The sequence below is a fragment of the Stenella coeruleoalba genome (genome assembly GCF_951394435.1).
Source record: "Stenella coeruleoalba genome assembly, chromosome: 6".
Taxonomy (NCBI): domain Eukaryota; kingdom Metazoa; phylum Chordata; class Mammalia; order Artiodactyla; family Delphinidae; genus Stenella; species Stenella coeruleoalba.
Genome location: NC_137151.1, coordinates 112,378,904 through 112,395,250, shown reverse-complemented (window position 1 = coordinate 112,395,250; position 16,347 = coordinate 112,378,904). Strand labels below are relative to the sequence as shown.

The 16,347-nt window shown below is 41.8% G+C and overlaps 1 protein-coding gene across 2 annotated transcripts in view; it reads left to right on the top strand.

Annotated features, from left to right (window-relative positions):
• Positions 1–16,347, top strand: part of PAX3 (paired box 3) — a 95,242-nt gene that overhangs the window by 64,073 nt on the left and 14,822 nt on the right. For both annotated transcript variants that reach the window (XM_079924790.1, XM_079924789.1), the window contains exons 5-7: positions 47–252; positions 10,642–10,807; positions 11,684–11,898. In XM_079924790.1, the coding sequence (XP_079780916.1) occupies positions 47–252; positions 10,642–10,807; positions 11,684–11,898 (587 nt within the window). The remainder of the gene's footprint in view (positions 1–46; positions 253–10,641; positions 10,808–11,683; positions 11,899–16,347) is intronic.

Here is a 16,347-nt window from a genome sequence, read left to right as displayed (position 1 = left end):
GTTTTCTGATTCACATTTGATCACTTTTTTTCTCCTGTGCTTTTAGCCTCGGCACCCCAATCAGATGAAGGCTCTGACATCGACTCTGAACCAGATTTACCGCTCAAGAGGAAACAGCGCAGGAGCCGAACCACTTTCACAGCAGAGCAGCTTGAAGAACTGGAACGGGCTTTTGAAAGAACTCACTATCCTGATATTTACACTAGGGAGGAACTGGCCCAGAGGGCAAAGCTCACCGAGGCCCGAGTACAGGTACTGACATCCAAACATCCCCTTCCTGCTTAAACCCACACAGGAAACAAGAGTGTCTTCTCCTCTAAAGCATGTTTCAGACCAAGAAAGTAAATGTATCAGGAATGGTCCTTCATTGTGCATGGCAGCCTCTCACATTATAAAGTTCTTCCTTTCTCTCTCATTTCTTTCCTTCATATTTCGCCGTGTCGTGATAACGACGTCATGACCTCCGTTTCCATTTTATGGCATGTGCTTGGTCCAAGCACCTCCTGCCAACACCCCCCCTCGCCCCCTGCCCCACCATCTCCCCCAAGGTATGTCTGTGGTATACAGCAACATACTACTTTGCTAACCAGTCAGAAAGTTTTCCTTTTCCTCTTAATAGGTTGATAAGTCCAATTAAATTTATTGATGTGATGGCTATATTTGCTTCTTTTCTATCACATTATTTGATACAAGTATTTTATATATATAGATTTAAAACTGTGATCCATTTAATTAGCTTTCTTTGTATTCTTAGTATTTTTTTTTGTATTTATGAAAGTAGACATTCTTATTTTAGACTTTGGTTGTCATTATGAGGAGAATGTAATTATATCAGATGTATCACAGAGAAGGGTGTCAATTCACATTATTTATTCACCATTTCAGGAATCCTTGTTATGTACCAAGCACTGTATAGACTTTGGGGGTGGTACATAGATAATAGCAAAATTTTGAGTGGTTACTCTGTGCCAGGCACTGTTGTAAATGCTTTATAAGAATCAGTTCATTTACTCACCGTTAAAACCCTAGGTTGGTGCTATTAATATCCCCAATTTATAGATGAGGAAGCTGAGACTCAGACTATTTAAGTAGCTACCCAAAGTCATGTAGCTAGTAAGTGATGGAGGTAATTGGATTCCATACACTTCCTCCCTATGGCCTTTCAATTATGAAGATGTGCAAAGTTATATAAGGTAAAATCCCTTCCTTTAAGTCTAGAAGCATTGCAAGTAACTGTATTGCGGCGAGCCGTTTCCGACCAGCAGAATAACGAGCCGCCACACGCAAGATTCTTCTCGTATCACACTTTATTGGAGCACAGCTTGGTTGAAGAAAGATGGAAGGAAGACCCCGCAATCCTATAGCAGTCTGCTTATATAGGGATTAAGAACATGTGTCGCTCTGTGATTGGCTTTCGCCGATGGTGCGATTTGTGAGCCAGCATCGGATAGGTCGCTACTTTAAAACCTCATTAGTATACTTAGCGCAAGCGCAGTGGCCACAGGAAGGATGACTCAGCTTATTTCAGCTTCCTGCCGCGTAGCAGTTAGCTGACCGCGCCCTACACTGTATTATTTAAAGAACATTTTAAATTATCTTTTCAACTCAGAAGTGTTCTGAACCCTCTGGAAAGGCTACTTTGGTGTAATATGTTTCTATTGAGTGATAGAATGATGTTTCATTGTGAGTAATGAACTTTCTTCTCAAGGCAGTAAAGCATGGTTGGAAAGATTACAAATGCCTCAGGGTATCCTGGAACCCCTTACTGCCCCAGGAGTGAAGTTACCTTGTCTGGAAACGTCATGTTATTGCCAGATACTTGACGTTCATAGTTAGAGTGAGGCTGGGGACTCAGCAGCGAACTAGGCAGTTGATGTGGTCTCCAGATTGATCGACACTTTCCCATAAGCATCTAACTACCTCTCCTATCACAGACTATTTTGGAATAGCCTCTCGTAGCCTGCAGAGCCAAGTCAGAGGGATTGTTTTCTTCAACTTGACTTTCTTTCTGATCATCACAGTGCTAGGAAGGCCAAGGAACACTAAGATGAATTAAGGCAAATTTCTCAAGGAACTAGTATTTAATGGGTAATAAAGTAAACGCATGAATAATTTAAAAACAAAGCCGAGATGATAAGTGTGTTAGAGAGAGCTGAAGTGCAGTGAGAGTCGAGAAGAGGAAAGGGTCAGATTTTATTGGAGTAAACAAGAGGGGATCATGAAGAAGGGAGGGTTCAGATGGCCTTTTGAGTTTAGATAGATATTCATTGGACAGGGAGGTTGGGAGAGTATTTTGGTAATACAGAATAATGAGCAAAAGCACAGAGTCGGAAGCACATGAGTTGCATATCAGATGACCTTTCATTTTTCACTCTAGTCGTGTTGAGAACACAGTGAATAGTTCAATTTGATTAAGGGTAGGGAGTGCTAGGGTGGCAGGAAGGAATATGATTGCTTGAAAATCTATTTGCTCTCTTTGTATTCTTAGTGTTTATTTTTTGGTACTTATGAAAATGTTCATTCTTAACTTTGGTTATCATTATGGGGAGAATATGATTATGTCAGATATAACATACAGAAGTGTGTCAACTCAGGTTATTCACTCGTCATTTCAGGAATCCTTGTTATGTACCAGGCACTCTGTGGAGTTTAGGGGTGGTACATGGACAACGGCAAACTTTTCAGTGGTTTCTGAAGTAGGTCAGTGGCAGTGAGGATGGAAAGGAGAGAACTGCCTTGAAAGGTGGAAGGTAGGCAGCTGATCGTGTGAGCTGGAGGTGGGTGCAAAGGTGAGTGTAGGGAAGAGTCACAGATATGCTGGGGTTTGCAACACAAATGTTTTACAGCTGGAGCTATTCGATCCCTCTGCCTATTACATTGTGATATAGCGCTCCTTCCCAGAAATGTCCACCGCTGACCACAAATCATGATGATATTTATAGACGTATATATAAATATCACATTATTTTATGGTAATATATACAGCGTATGTATTATAATATATATAATAATGCTACAAATATTACATATATCAAATCTATTTGTTTTTATTATAGTTATGTGATCACCTGGTTTAAATGGAAAGTGAGGTCCATTCATTCTTCCATTCTTTTGGCAAACCTTTACTGACTGCCCACTATATTCCAGGATCTGGTCCTTATCCTCTCTGGCTGGCTAAGCCCACATACTGGGTCTGTCCTTAAGATAGATCGAAGATCAGTTCTGAACTCAGAGTCAAAAAATAAACATTGGCTGTAAAGAAATCAAACAAAGAGAGTGACGGAAAGTTGAAAAGAGCGTGCTGTGTTGCTCTCCCTCGTTCATTGTTGCTTTTGCCAAAGACAAAGATGGGGGGACAGAGTTAATCTCAACCGCATGCAGCTTGTACAGTGCCCGGCACTCGCATCTGGCTCAGTGAACGTCAAAGGAGAATAAGAATGGCCCATTAACTTCCAGAGGACATGGGATCAAACCAATAAAGAGTGGTTCATATTTTTCTATACAGTGACCTCCTCTCCGAAGCGGGGCCCTCATTAACCTAACAGCTGTCCTAATGTGGCTTTAACCCGGTGACTCTTTGCATTCCTTATGGCTTCATTAGTTCCCTTGAGACACATCACGTCTTGCACCACAGCTATGATCTACAGCCTAACAAATTCCCTACAACACCCGGCATATGGATCTTTTACTTAACCCAGCAGGAAAAAGAAGGGAGTAGTTAATCACTGATTAAAATGCCAGAACAAAATCCTTTAGTTTTTAGAAGGATCTGGGAAAGCAGTAGCAAAGTCAACTCAGTTTGAGTGATAGCCAGAGAGTGTGAGTTATTTTAATTTGGGGCACCTGGGAAAACCCAACACCAAACACCGCACCCCCCCCCCCCACAAAAAACCCAAATGTGTCTACATTCCTTTTTTTTTCCTCCCAGAGGGGGGAAAAAAAAAACACCTTCTAAACCCTTCTGGATAAAAATGAGACTAAAGCTTTAATAAATTAGACCTATGTCAGTATTCCATAAAAATTTGTTTAGACAGTAGCTATGTTATATTTATCAGAGTCAAATCTGAGTACACAATCTAAGAATGATTGTACAGCAAAGACTAATTTGCCTAATTCACCTCCTGGGTAGCTGTTACTATGCAAATAAGGGCGAGCACTAAAGTTTTGTAAGGAAGGGTGACTTGCAGACATTTATGATGTGTAAACGTTTTAGTAAATATTCCATCTAAAACTCCAAGAAGTAGGCAAGCATTGTTCTCTTACCACCCAGGTAATGGAAGACAGGAAAGGAAGCTGCTTGTGGAAAAGCATTTAACTAGGAGTCTCAGAAGATGTGGGTTTTGGTTTCAGCTTTGCCAAAAATGTTTTGTTGGGCAAGTCACAATTTTGCTGTAATCCTGCTGGACTTCAGGTTTTTCAAAATTTAAATACAAATTTGAAAATATGGGGTTTAGATCAGATGATCTTAGTCTGGGTCCATGGATGACCAGGATAATCGTGGATGGACTTCAGGAGATCTGGGAAACTTGAGATTTGTGCACAAATGTTGTGCCTTTGCCTGTGTGTGTGTGTGTGTGTGTGTGTGTGTACACAAGTGTTAAATAGGGAGAGGGCCCCTAGCTCTCATCATATTCCCAAAAATCACCACCTCCTGTTCTTTCTTTCTTTCTTTTTTTTTTTTTTTGGCAGCACCACACAGCTTATGGGATTTTAGTTCCCCGACCAGGGATTGAACCCAGTCCCTCAGCAGTGAGAGCGCGAAGTCCTAACCACTGGACTGCCAGGGAAATCCCCCCCTGTTCTTTCCTTTAATTAAAACCCCCTAGGATGCATGATCTCTCAGGACCCTTATAGCATCAGTAATTTGTGATCCTCAGGGAAGCCCAATGGTGGTTTAAAGCCATCTAACAGATCTGTATAGTTTATTTTTATTTTATTTTTTGCGGTATGCGGGCCTCTCACTGTCGTGGCCTCTCCCATTGCGGAGCACAGGCTCCGGACGCACAGGCTCAGTGGCCATGGCTCACGGACGCAGCCGCTCCACGGCATGTGGGATCTTCCCGGACCGGGGCACGAACCCGCGTCCCCTGCATTGGCAGGCGGACTCTCAACCACTGCGCCACCAGGGAAGCCCCAGATCTGTATAGTTTAAAGATAGGTACAGAATATTGGTCCTGAACTCCATAATAAAGCAAAAATGTGGTCATCCTACAATTCTCTGCAGGAGTTTGCCCTTGGGATACATAAAGGTGCAGTTAAGTACACTTTCATGTGTGTCGTGATCCTCTGACATTCACAGGAGCGTGGCATTTCTCCTCATCAGCCTTGCTCATCCTTTCCCCAACCTGCTCTCCATACAGTGGTCAAGGCTGGGTAGCAGCAATGGGAAGAGGGCTGGGCGTGTGAGATATGGGAGAGAGGGAGTGGAGTGAGTGGGAAGGTCCAGGGAACAAGCAGCTTGTCCTGAATTTACCTACTTGGAAAGTACTGTAATTGGCACTTTAGTTTCAGCTCTAGTATTTCTTTTAAATCATTTTTTTTTTAGATGTTGGGGGTAGGAGTTTATTAATTAATTAATTAATTATTGCTGTGTTGGGTCTTCGTTTCTACGCGAGGGATTTCTCTAGTTGTGGCAAGCGGGGGCCACTCTTCATCGCGGTGCGCGGGCCTTTCACTATCGCAGCCTCTCTTGTTGCGGAGCACAGGCTCCAGACGCGCAGGCTCAGTAGTTGTGGCTCACGGGCCTAGTTGCTTCGCGGCATGTGGGATCCTCCCAGACCAGGGCTCGAACCCGTGTCCCCTGCATTAGCAGGCAGATTCTCAACCACTGCGCCAGCAGGGAAGCCCCTCAGCTCTAGTATTTAATGAAACATTTTATAATCTTGTTGAGAATTCTCTTTCTAAGGATTAATGATTACATTCTCTTCCCATTTTTTAAATGGCATTTGAAATAACCCATCTGGAACAATGTAGGTTAGATTGCCTTTGAGGACCACGCCAAAAATGTGAACCAGTAATTTATTGACGGGCAAAATTAGGCTTACACCATGGGACAATTAACACTAATCCGTGAACCTTGGAAGCAATTTGGACCTAAGTCTCCATTCAAGCCAAACTGGCGTTCAATTATTTGAGGTGTTATTTGGGTACTTTCCTGTTTGCTCAGGGGCACAAAAGGCTTTGGCTGTAGACCAGAGAGCTTAGAAAAAAAAGCAAGTCTCTTAATTCTTGGATTTCTCAGTGTGGTTTGTATTTAATAACTAACATTTACTGAACACAGTATCTCTTAGGTGTTTTGCAAGCTTTGATTGTATTGTCTCATTTAATTGATTATATTGTCTCACTTAATCTTGTGAGGGAGCTTTTTTTTTTTTTTTTTTTTTTGTGGTACGTGGGCCTCTCACTGTTGTGGCTTCTCCTGTTGCGGAGCACAGGCTCCGGACGCGCAGGCTCAGCGGCCATGGCTCACGGGCCCAGCCGCTCCGCGGCATGTGGGATCTTCCCGGACCGGGGCACGAACCTGTGTCCCCTGCATCGGCAGGCGGACTCTTAACCACTGCGCCACCAGGGAAGCCCTGAAGGAGTTTTTTATTTCTCCCATTTAGCAGATGAGAAAACAGAGACCCACAGATATTATGCAAATTGTTCAAGATCACAGAGGTAGTGAGGGGTGGGGAAAGGTGGGATTCAACTATTGCCTGGTCTGCAGTGCTTCCATGTGAATGAAAAGTATTACCGTATTTCTTAAAATATTAAGTTTTTTTACAACTTTCATTGTTGAGAACAAATTGGTACTTTTTTTACTCGTGAAGAGAAAAATTTATAAAGACCTGTTCTTTTGTGATTCATTACCTTTAATTCCTAGTTATTATGATGTTATATTTTAAATTTTGTTTCAAAAAATCATTTGATATTATATTACTCCAGAATGGATCTAAATATCATGTCCAAAAGCGTGAATATGACTTTGTAGAAGGGCTCTGAAGAGAGACGTACAAGTAGGGAAAGATCCAGGAGCAGATGAAAATGAACCAGGCTGCAGTTCATCAAATGAAATAAAAACTTGGTGCGAGGGAAGGTTCTGCTGTACTGTGATATTATACAGGCAATTGTAAGCAATTACCCACACCTGGGAGTAGTTATCCACCAATGTATGTCTCCCGCCCCACTTTCTTACCATGCTAAGTGTGATGTGTAAGGCCAGGTAATGCTGCGTGGGGAGAGTGAAATCACATTGAATTAGAGATCGTAGAATGACATTTAATAGGTAGATAGCTTAGTAAAACTTGTTCTTCCTGCCCTTCTGGCTAAGAAATTGGTGGAACACTCATATTGTCCTCCAGAACATCAAAGGCCAGTTTGTCTCTGTTGCAATTGCTACTCTTTTCAAAACAAAGTTTCTCGTGATAGTAACAACTGAATCATAGATGCCTTCCACCCATTTTAGATGAACATATTCAGTATTCTGCACTTATACAAGCCATTCAGTAGATTATTCCTTGATTGTCTGTTAGGAATTAGACAGACAATATTGGAAGAGTTGGGTAGGACTTCTGAGGGCAAGGGAATGTCTTTCAGTCAAAGATGGGCTAATAACAGTACCCCAGGATCACTGTGCATAGCCAGTTTGGGTACTTAAAATGAAGGTGATTTCAAGGGCATTTTTTTTCTATTAAAAATAGATGTTTATGAATTTCAAAGCATAAAGAAGGCAAGGGCTGTTTCCCATTTTGCAACTTCAGTATATTTTTCCTTTAGTGCTTCTGTTGGCAGTGTCAGCTGGTTCTAGGAGATGCAGAGGCTGGCAGGGGCAAGATGATAGAAAAATCTGGTTAAGGGCTTCCCTGGTGGTGCAGTGGTTGAGAGTCCGCCTGCCGATGTAAGGGACATGGGTTCGTGCCCCGGTCTGGGACGATCCCACATGCCACGGAGCGGCTGGGCCCGTGAGCCATGGCTGCTGAGCCTGCGCGTCCGGAGCCTGTGCTCTGCAGCGGGAGAGGCCACAACAGTGAGAGGCCCGCGTACCGCAAAAAAAAAAAAAGAAAAAAAAGAAAATTCTGGTTAAATGGCCAGAGACAGGCAGCTCAGTCTTCAGTAAGCCCTGCTTCCCTCAGGAATAGCCCTCTGGATTTATTTAGCCTAAATTTAAACAACATTTAAATTCCTTCCTTTGGGAAACTCTGAAACCTCCTGTTGAAGGTTTGTTTTTCAGTAAAGATTTGCTTCCCAACTATTTCTCTTCATCTTATATTGTAGTTATAATATATGCTGTATTGTAACTATAAGAATTTTTATTCAACTCCTGGTAGGTTTATTCCATGTCATCAATATTTACTTGTATCATTTTGGAAAAATGGAAAGAAAACCCCCAAAACTTTACCCCTAGCCTTTTGGATTTAATGTTTTGAAGGGATTTGTAGTTATGATGTTTCTTCTAATTTATTATCTGAGCAAAGACATTTTTGATTTAAAAAATTGGATTATGGAGGCGTTAGCATGAATGTAGATCAAAAGTAGGTTAAGACTGATCAACTAACCAGGCAGAGCCCACCCACTGGAAAAATCACATTTGGTTTGCTTATCTAAAAGTTACAGCAGGAAGTTGGCACAGAGAGATTGGCAACATGCTCTGATAATGTCAGAAGTGGCAAGCTTCTGAGTTCTTCATAAGGGATCTCACCAGTAGATTTGAAGACAGTAAGTCTGAATGAGTGAAGTCACATCAGAACTTTTGGAAATTCAACTCTCCTCCCAGCCTAGTACATTAACCTGAAGGTGCACTGCCCATGGGCTGGTCTAGATAAGTGTGGGGAGGAAAAAAAAAAAACAACCCATCACCTGAGCCAGGTGTGCCTCATTAATCTGGAGGTTTTATACTATAAAATATGACACAGTGCGTGGTATGGGACAGTGCATTCAGGCATGAAAACAACCCTAATTTCTCACCCCCAGCCTCCTCAGGCTAACCAGCTTGTTCCAAGCACTTCCCTGAAAACAGTTTCCTTACCCTGATGCCTTTGGGAGTCCCGGTAACAGACGCTTAGACTTGCGCTGAGAAAACACAATTGACGCAGACCTGAAATTGAGTGCTGTCAATGGTTCTGTTATCCCAGGTGGCAATTTCTTAAGTTAAGTAAAACTCTAATTCAATTATGTATCAACATGGGAAAATATTGACTTCCCTTCTTTTCCTGTTGGAAACTTAAGGAGTATTCAATGTTAGTGTTCTGAGGAAGTTCAAATAGCTTTCCTTACAACTGTCTTGCATCATGGTTAGAGATGACCAAACTCTTTTCCAGATAAATGCTTGGGTGATTGGCAAAAGTTTAAGCAGATACCTTGGCAAAGTATCTGTTAAACTGGGCTTTCTTGCTACAGAAGGGAGACATTCCTCTCTCCACTCTTTTAAAAATTTTAGGGCTTCCCTGGTGGCGCAGTGGTTGAGAGTCCGCCTGCCGATGCAGGGGACACGGGTTTGTGCCCCGGTCCGGGAGGATCCCACATGCCTTGGAGCGGCTGGGCCCGTGAGCCATGGCCGCTGAGCCTGCGCGTCCGGAGCCTGTGCTCCGCAACAGGAGAGGCCACAACAGTGAGAGGCCCGCATACCGCAAAAAATAAAAATAAAAAAAAGTTTTGTGACTTGAAATTTACATTTAAGTTGTATAATTGTTAACTTTGTTCTATAAGGAAATCAAGTCTCAACTTTTCTTAGACATGCTGGTCTCTTGTATCTCTTCCAACTGGCGTGACCGCTTTTCGAAATCATATCCAAGTTTTAAAAGGAGTTGAAACTTTGTCTCCACTCTAAACTTCTCCTAATTTCTCTGCATTTTCACACATGGAGTTTCTACCTCCTGTGAGCAGTTATTTTGGTGACCTTGATTACTCTGTGAGTTCCTAGAGGAGGAGACAGTAAGCTACTGGAGCGCAGGGATCCTATCTTATCCACCCCTTTAGCCCTCTGTTGAAAAGATAGGTGCTTACAGCTGCTGTTGAAAGAAATAATAAATAAACCCACTATTTAAAAGAGCTTCATAGATAAAAGGCTTTCATTTCTTGAAATACTTACCTCTTCAGCATCTATTTCCATGAAGACCAGCACAATGTCTCACACTTTGGAAGGGATGGTAGCATAGCTCCATTTATCCTTCTGGTTAATTTATATGACTTTCCAGGAATTGTGCACATAATGTCCATAGAAATACAAACACATTGATAAGACTATAAAAAACAAGGGTTAGTGTGATAGGTAAGACCAAATTAGGACACGTGTCACGCGGGGGCCAAACAGACTCCTGGATCCTCCCCGCTATGCTGCGGTACATGAAGGTGGGAGGGTGCTTATGGTGATGGCAGGGAGTTCCCGTTGTTCCCATCCCTGCTTAGCCATCCCTTCCCATGGTCACCCCCCGGGCTCGTGGGGGCTCTGCAGGACCATTGAAGGCCCTCGAAGTCCCTCTACTGACCCCTGACATCTAACTCTCCTTTCTTCCCTGACAATACAACCCAGAAGGTGGAGGGCTCTTGTGTCTATTTGCCCTGTCAGTAAGGGGCCTTTAATCTGTTTTAGCATGAAAAATTCATTAAGACTGTACTATTATTTCATCAGTGAAATCCTCAAATTTTAAATTAAATCCATAGGTCTGGTTTAGCAACCGCCGTGCAAGATGGAGGAAGCAGGCTGGGGCCAATCAACTGATGGCTTTCAACCATCTCATTCCGGGGGGATTCCCTCCCACGGCCATGCCGACTCTGCCAACATACCAGCTGTCCGAGACCTCTTACCAGCCCACAGCTATTCCACAAGGTATGGAGGAATGGGGTCGGGGGTTAAGATGCAACGCCCAATCTTGTTCCTTGCTGCTTAATTTCTGCAGTGAAATCTTCTGCGGTGTCCTTGTGGCTGTTTGTATGCTCATTACATTACATCAGGTTGTCCTGAAAGTACTGATACCTGTCCCATTTCAGAAACATAGTTTGTCCTGTGACCTGTCTGAATCTCTCTAGATAAACTGTGTTGTAATATAATACTATTTCAGTATTTTAAAACAAAACAAAACAGCATCCCTAAATAAGCATGCAATTTGCTTTTCCTTTGTTAAAACTTTACATTTATACTCCAGTCTGCCATTAACTGAAGTTCTGTGACGGCTCCTAACTGCAGTAGGAGTAGAGGGAAGGTAAGCTTTGATAAAAAGTCCCTCTGTCTTAGTGCATAGAGGTGAATGGGATAAATGATAAAACTAAATTAGTTTGCATTATGAAAGATAGCCTTGCAGGCATTCGAAACTATACTGTGACACTAATGTTCAGGTGCTTTGGAAGTAAATTTGATAAGAAGCTTGAGACTTGCAATTCTTACGTGGGTTAATCCTCGTGTTGATGAATAACATTCACTACCAAAACAGGTTTGTTCGCACTGTCGATGTGCTTTCTGAATTTCTGTTCTGGGCGAGTGTGCGTTGAAACTGTAGATAAATCATGTAGCGGCACATACGTGCAGAGATGTGGCTGTATTTGTTATGAGTGGTTCTAGACCTGAGTGTCAAGAAGGACAGTTTGAAATTTACATGTGGCTGACCAGGATATACTGCTGATGGCTTGGTGACTGTGAACTTTTGTACTGAACTTTCTCTGCTGGCCTCCAAAGGAGATTTATGGCTGATGACCTTCTTCCTTGCAGCCGTGTCGGATCCCAGCAGCACGGTCCACAGACCTCAGCCGCTTCCTCCAAGCACTGTACACCAAAGCACTATTCCTTCCACCCCGGACAGCAGCTCTGCCTACTGCCTCTCCAGCACCAGGCATGGATTTTCCAGCTATACAGACAGCTTTGTGCCTCCGTCCGGGCCCTCCAACCCCATGAACCCCGCCATTGGCAATGGCCTTTCACCTCAGGTCAGTCCCGTGTTTCCAGACAGACGATTTGCTGTATACCAGAACCAAATAGTCAATTCCCCGAGGCAGTCATATAATGAATTGCCAAATTTAAACCATAATGTATTCTTTATACAAGCCACATGATTTCAGTTTTCTGGTTTCCTTTCTCTCCACCCTTCCTACGGGCTGTATCAAAAGTTGTAGCTTAGACTTAAAATCCAAGTGACTTTTAATGTAATCACAGAGATTGTATGTTATACTTAGCTGTCAAGGCATTCATCTTCTGCACTCCTTGTTCAGGGTTTTGGGTAAGAGGTTCACACACATTTCTTTTTTTAATGGTATTTGGTCAGCTGATAGGGTTGTGAGCAAAAGCACTTAATTAGAAAACACCAAAGCTTTTATACAGTATTTGGAGAGGAGGTTCACAAGTTGTGTGGAGAGAGACCCAGCTGATGACTACAGAACTCTAGGATAAATGAGTTATAAACGCACAAATTAGGAGAATTACTGCTCTTTGGGAATATATAGATATTTGAATGTTGTAATTGTTTTTCTAATTTGCATTGAACTATGAGCTTTTCTTGAGAGATTATATTAATAAATTGCCTTGATAATTGCATGTCAGAGGGTTGGTTAAATTTCCTACGCGTGGCATCTGTCTGAGGTTGACATTATTAGCAGTTGTTTAAATACAGATCACTTGATTTTATTAGAGAGCACTTGGCCCAGGTGGCGAGGAGAGCTGCCCGCTGAATTTGGAGAAATGTCACGAAGGGGTTGCAATCTATAATTGCAATCGAGAATCTCTTCAGGGCCGAGAGTGAGAGTTTTAACAGCTTTATCTTTTCTTAACCCCCTTTTTCCTCTTGGTGGTTAGAAAAACAGAGAGAAGCTCAGAATGACACAAATGAAAAGTGAAAAGACAATTATACTCAATTACACACTAATCACTGACTATCACTGCTGCCTAAACACCAAGAGGGCATTCTAATAGGCAGAAAATGAGATTTTAATGGCACAAAGGGTGGCCAAAATAACGACTCATATATCTTTGCCTTCTTCGTTTTCTTCAACTTGTGGTCTGCGTCTTGGGAGTGGAGTTCCTGGGCTCTGCACAACGGTGATAACTCCGAGCAGCTGAAAAGTTCAAAGCCGTTGGAGTTGAAAAGAATGAATAGCAAAGGCAATGAAATAAACATTTCTGCCTAAAGGCAAAAGTTCGTAAATCCTTTTTTGTAACAGTGAATGTAATTAAGTTTCATAGATTCCTATAGCACATCCTGGGATAAAAAATAAGAGGTGGCTTTAAGCCTCAGCTGAAAAATAACAACATGAAAACAATGGACATGCTTCCTACAGGACTTTAATACATTTAATTTCCAAGTGCTCGCCTCTGTGAATGTGATTTTGCATGAAAATCATGGATTTATATTAATAGATTCATCTTTAAATGTCTGGATCTATAGCATAGAAGCTTCTTCCACAGTTTAGAAGTAACATCAGAAGTAGTTATCTCTGCAGTTTTATAAGTCATTTGGGGCCATAGAAGAGCTTTTTATGAACATGATTTAGTTGAAAGTTTGCATAAAAGTAAACTTCAACTCGAACCACTTCTGTAAGGTGAGACCCAGGATTCTTTTGGCATTTCTTAGTGTTCGAGCATAATAAAAATAATGACACGAACATGTATTCTCTAAGTGAAGCTCCTAGTTTCTTGTATTATAGACGTCTGCTCTTGTATGTTATAGGAAGTATAAGTGTATTATACTGTGTTATATAAATGCAGGTACTAGCACTTGACCTTGAAACTGTTAATCCTTGATTTCAAGAAGCCTGGCTATGATTCCAGAGTTGGCGGTAGGGTGGGAATCATTCCAATATCAAGCCATGGAAAATTCCACAGGCAACTTCTCCTGTATTTCTTTACTATGCTCTTACACATTATGTTAACTCCTCACTTATTAAATTGCAAATATCCAGGACATCTTGCATTTCTACCATATATTTCCTCCTCAACCCACCACTAGGAACCCATGTTGTCTTAGTTCTCGTAGCATCTCCAGTGAGTTAGAAAAGAAATGAAGAATATGAAGCTCCTCCTTGTTTCCTTAGGCAAAGTTGGAGGAAAAAAGGCTGAGTGAATCAATATCTTGCCAGACATATTTACAGAAAGATGGAATAGGGACATTAGGAGAGTTGGGAATTAAAACAGATTTCTGTAGCCTTTCAGATTTACCATTTCTCAGGAATGCCTCTATTTAAGCAAGGTGGGGAGGTGTGCACTACCCTGTTTGTGATTGTTTGGCTTTATTAAAAATATTGTAAAGAAAATTTGAAGAAAAGAGTCCACGTCTAACAGCTGGTTTACCTGTTAACGAAAGAAGAGAGTAAAGAAAGTGTGGTCATGGCTTAGTCTTTTTCCTTGCTATAGAGAAGTGCTTATTAATATACTGGATCATATTACATTAAAAACAGAACTAAACCTGCGACTGCCATTTCTCCTCTTCTCCTCCAACTTTTCCATTTCCTCTGTCTCTATCTGGACGTCTAATATACAGACAAATCAACTGCGGCTCGGAGAGCTTGTGGTCACAGCGCTGAGTGAGAGAGCTGGGGCTGGACAGAGGATTCCCAGCTCCTCCTCTCGAATCTCATTCATGATAGCACCCAGTTGGGTGAAGAGGAGACAGGTTTCATAAAAAATAGAGCTGGGGGTCTTATTCATATTTTAAAATCATTTTATAGAAACTAGTTTTCTAAACTTTGGATTTGGGTTAATTAACACTCTTTTTGCTAATGCACTCTTTACATGCTTTTTAAAAAATGTTTATAAATTTATTTATTCATTTTTGGCTACATTGGGTCTTCGTTGCTGCTCGCGGGCTTTCTCTAGTTGCGGCGAGCGGGGGCTACTCTTGATTGTGGTGCGCAGGCTTCTCATTGCGGTGGCTTCTCTTGTTGCGGAGCAAGGGCTCTAGACACTCGGGCTTCCGTAGTTGTGGTACGTGGGCTCTAGAGCACAGGCTCTGTAGTTGTGGCACACAGGCTTAGTTGCTCCGCGGCATGTGGGATCTTCCCGGACCAGGGCTCGAACCCATGACCCCTGCGTTGGCAGGCAGGTTCTTAACCAGTGCGCCACCAGGGAAGCCCTACATGCTTTTTTGCTTTACACATTTTTCTTATCAATCTTTTAACTTCCCCCAATAATAAAAAGTACTTCATGGTTATTGTAGAAAATGGAAAAAAAATTTAAAAAGGTATCTCTAGAGTAGGAAAAAAATTCCCCTGGGGAGTCACTATTAATATTCTTGCCTATTGCCTTTCAGCTCTTTCTGGGTCTTATGCTTAAAAAAAATATATATATATATATACACACACACACACACACACACACACACACATATAATTGAGATAGTATGCATGTTCTATGTTATATAATATGTAACTTTGCATCTTACCTATTCCCTGCCTTTACTCTTCATCATAGGTCTTTACCTACCTATTCATTTAAACTGAATTGGAGCTAAAGTTTTTTGAGTCATTATGATCAATTCATTGTAAATCTCTTTAGTGGATGCTATTTTATTTGATTCTTTTCTTAGTGTCATCGAAATTGATGTGTTGTTTGCCATTCAGACTTGGAAATCATGAGTTAGAAAGTATGTGAACCATTGTGAAATCGGCTTTCTAGTTTCTTGTCAAAGAATTAATAGACACTATTATGATAAGCAAATTGTTTCTCTGTTGGTGTGAGGGATGTAGTTGATTTTCCCTTGGGGTCTCTAACATATCAGCTCCCTTGAGCAAAGATTCTTTTAAAGTTTGGAATCAGGGACTTCCTTTTTGGTCCAGTGGGCAAGACTCCGTGCTTCACTGCCCGGGCTGCGGGTTCAGGAAACTAAGATCTCTCATGACCTGCGGCCTAAAAAAAAAAAAAAAAAAAAAAAAAAAAAATGCTTGGAATCAGAGCCATTAGTCAAATGGTGTTTCTTAGATTCCCTCAGTGCTTTTCCCAGAGAAATTCTCAGCTTCGGGAGGGATGGGTGTGAAGCAGTGAATCAGGAAAAGGTTCCACTGTCCAGCTGGTGGGATTAGAGTAGTAGTAGACTGACAGGCATCTATGACATTCCAAATCTCAGAATCCTGATGAAAACTTTTAGAAGCTTTGGTCGTATCCTTCCTCAAGTTGCTTAAAGTGTCTGTGTGTTACTGAATCATTGGAAAAGTGTGTCTTGTTCTGAGGGAATCCATAACTGTATCTGGGGAATATTCCCATTTTATTTATGCAAAAGCTGAGGCCAGTGCAACACAGTTAGAGTCACTGGCAGAGTTAAAAGCCAAGTCTACCTCTCTTGCAGTTATTACTAGTTCTTTAATAAACGAAATTACACATTTCACTTGCTGAAGGAGCATAATGCTGTAGAAAGTTTTCCATGGGCTCCAGCACTGATATTCAACTTGATT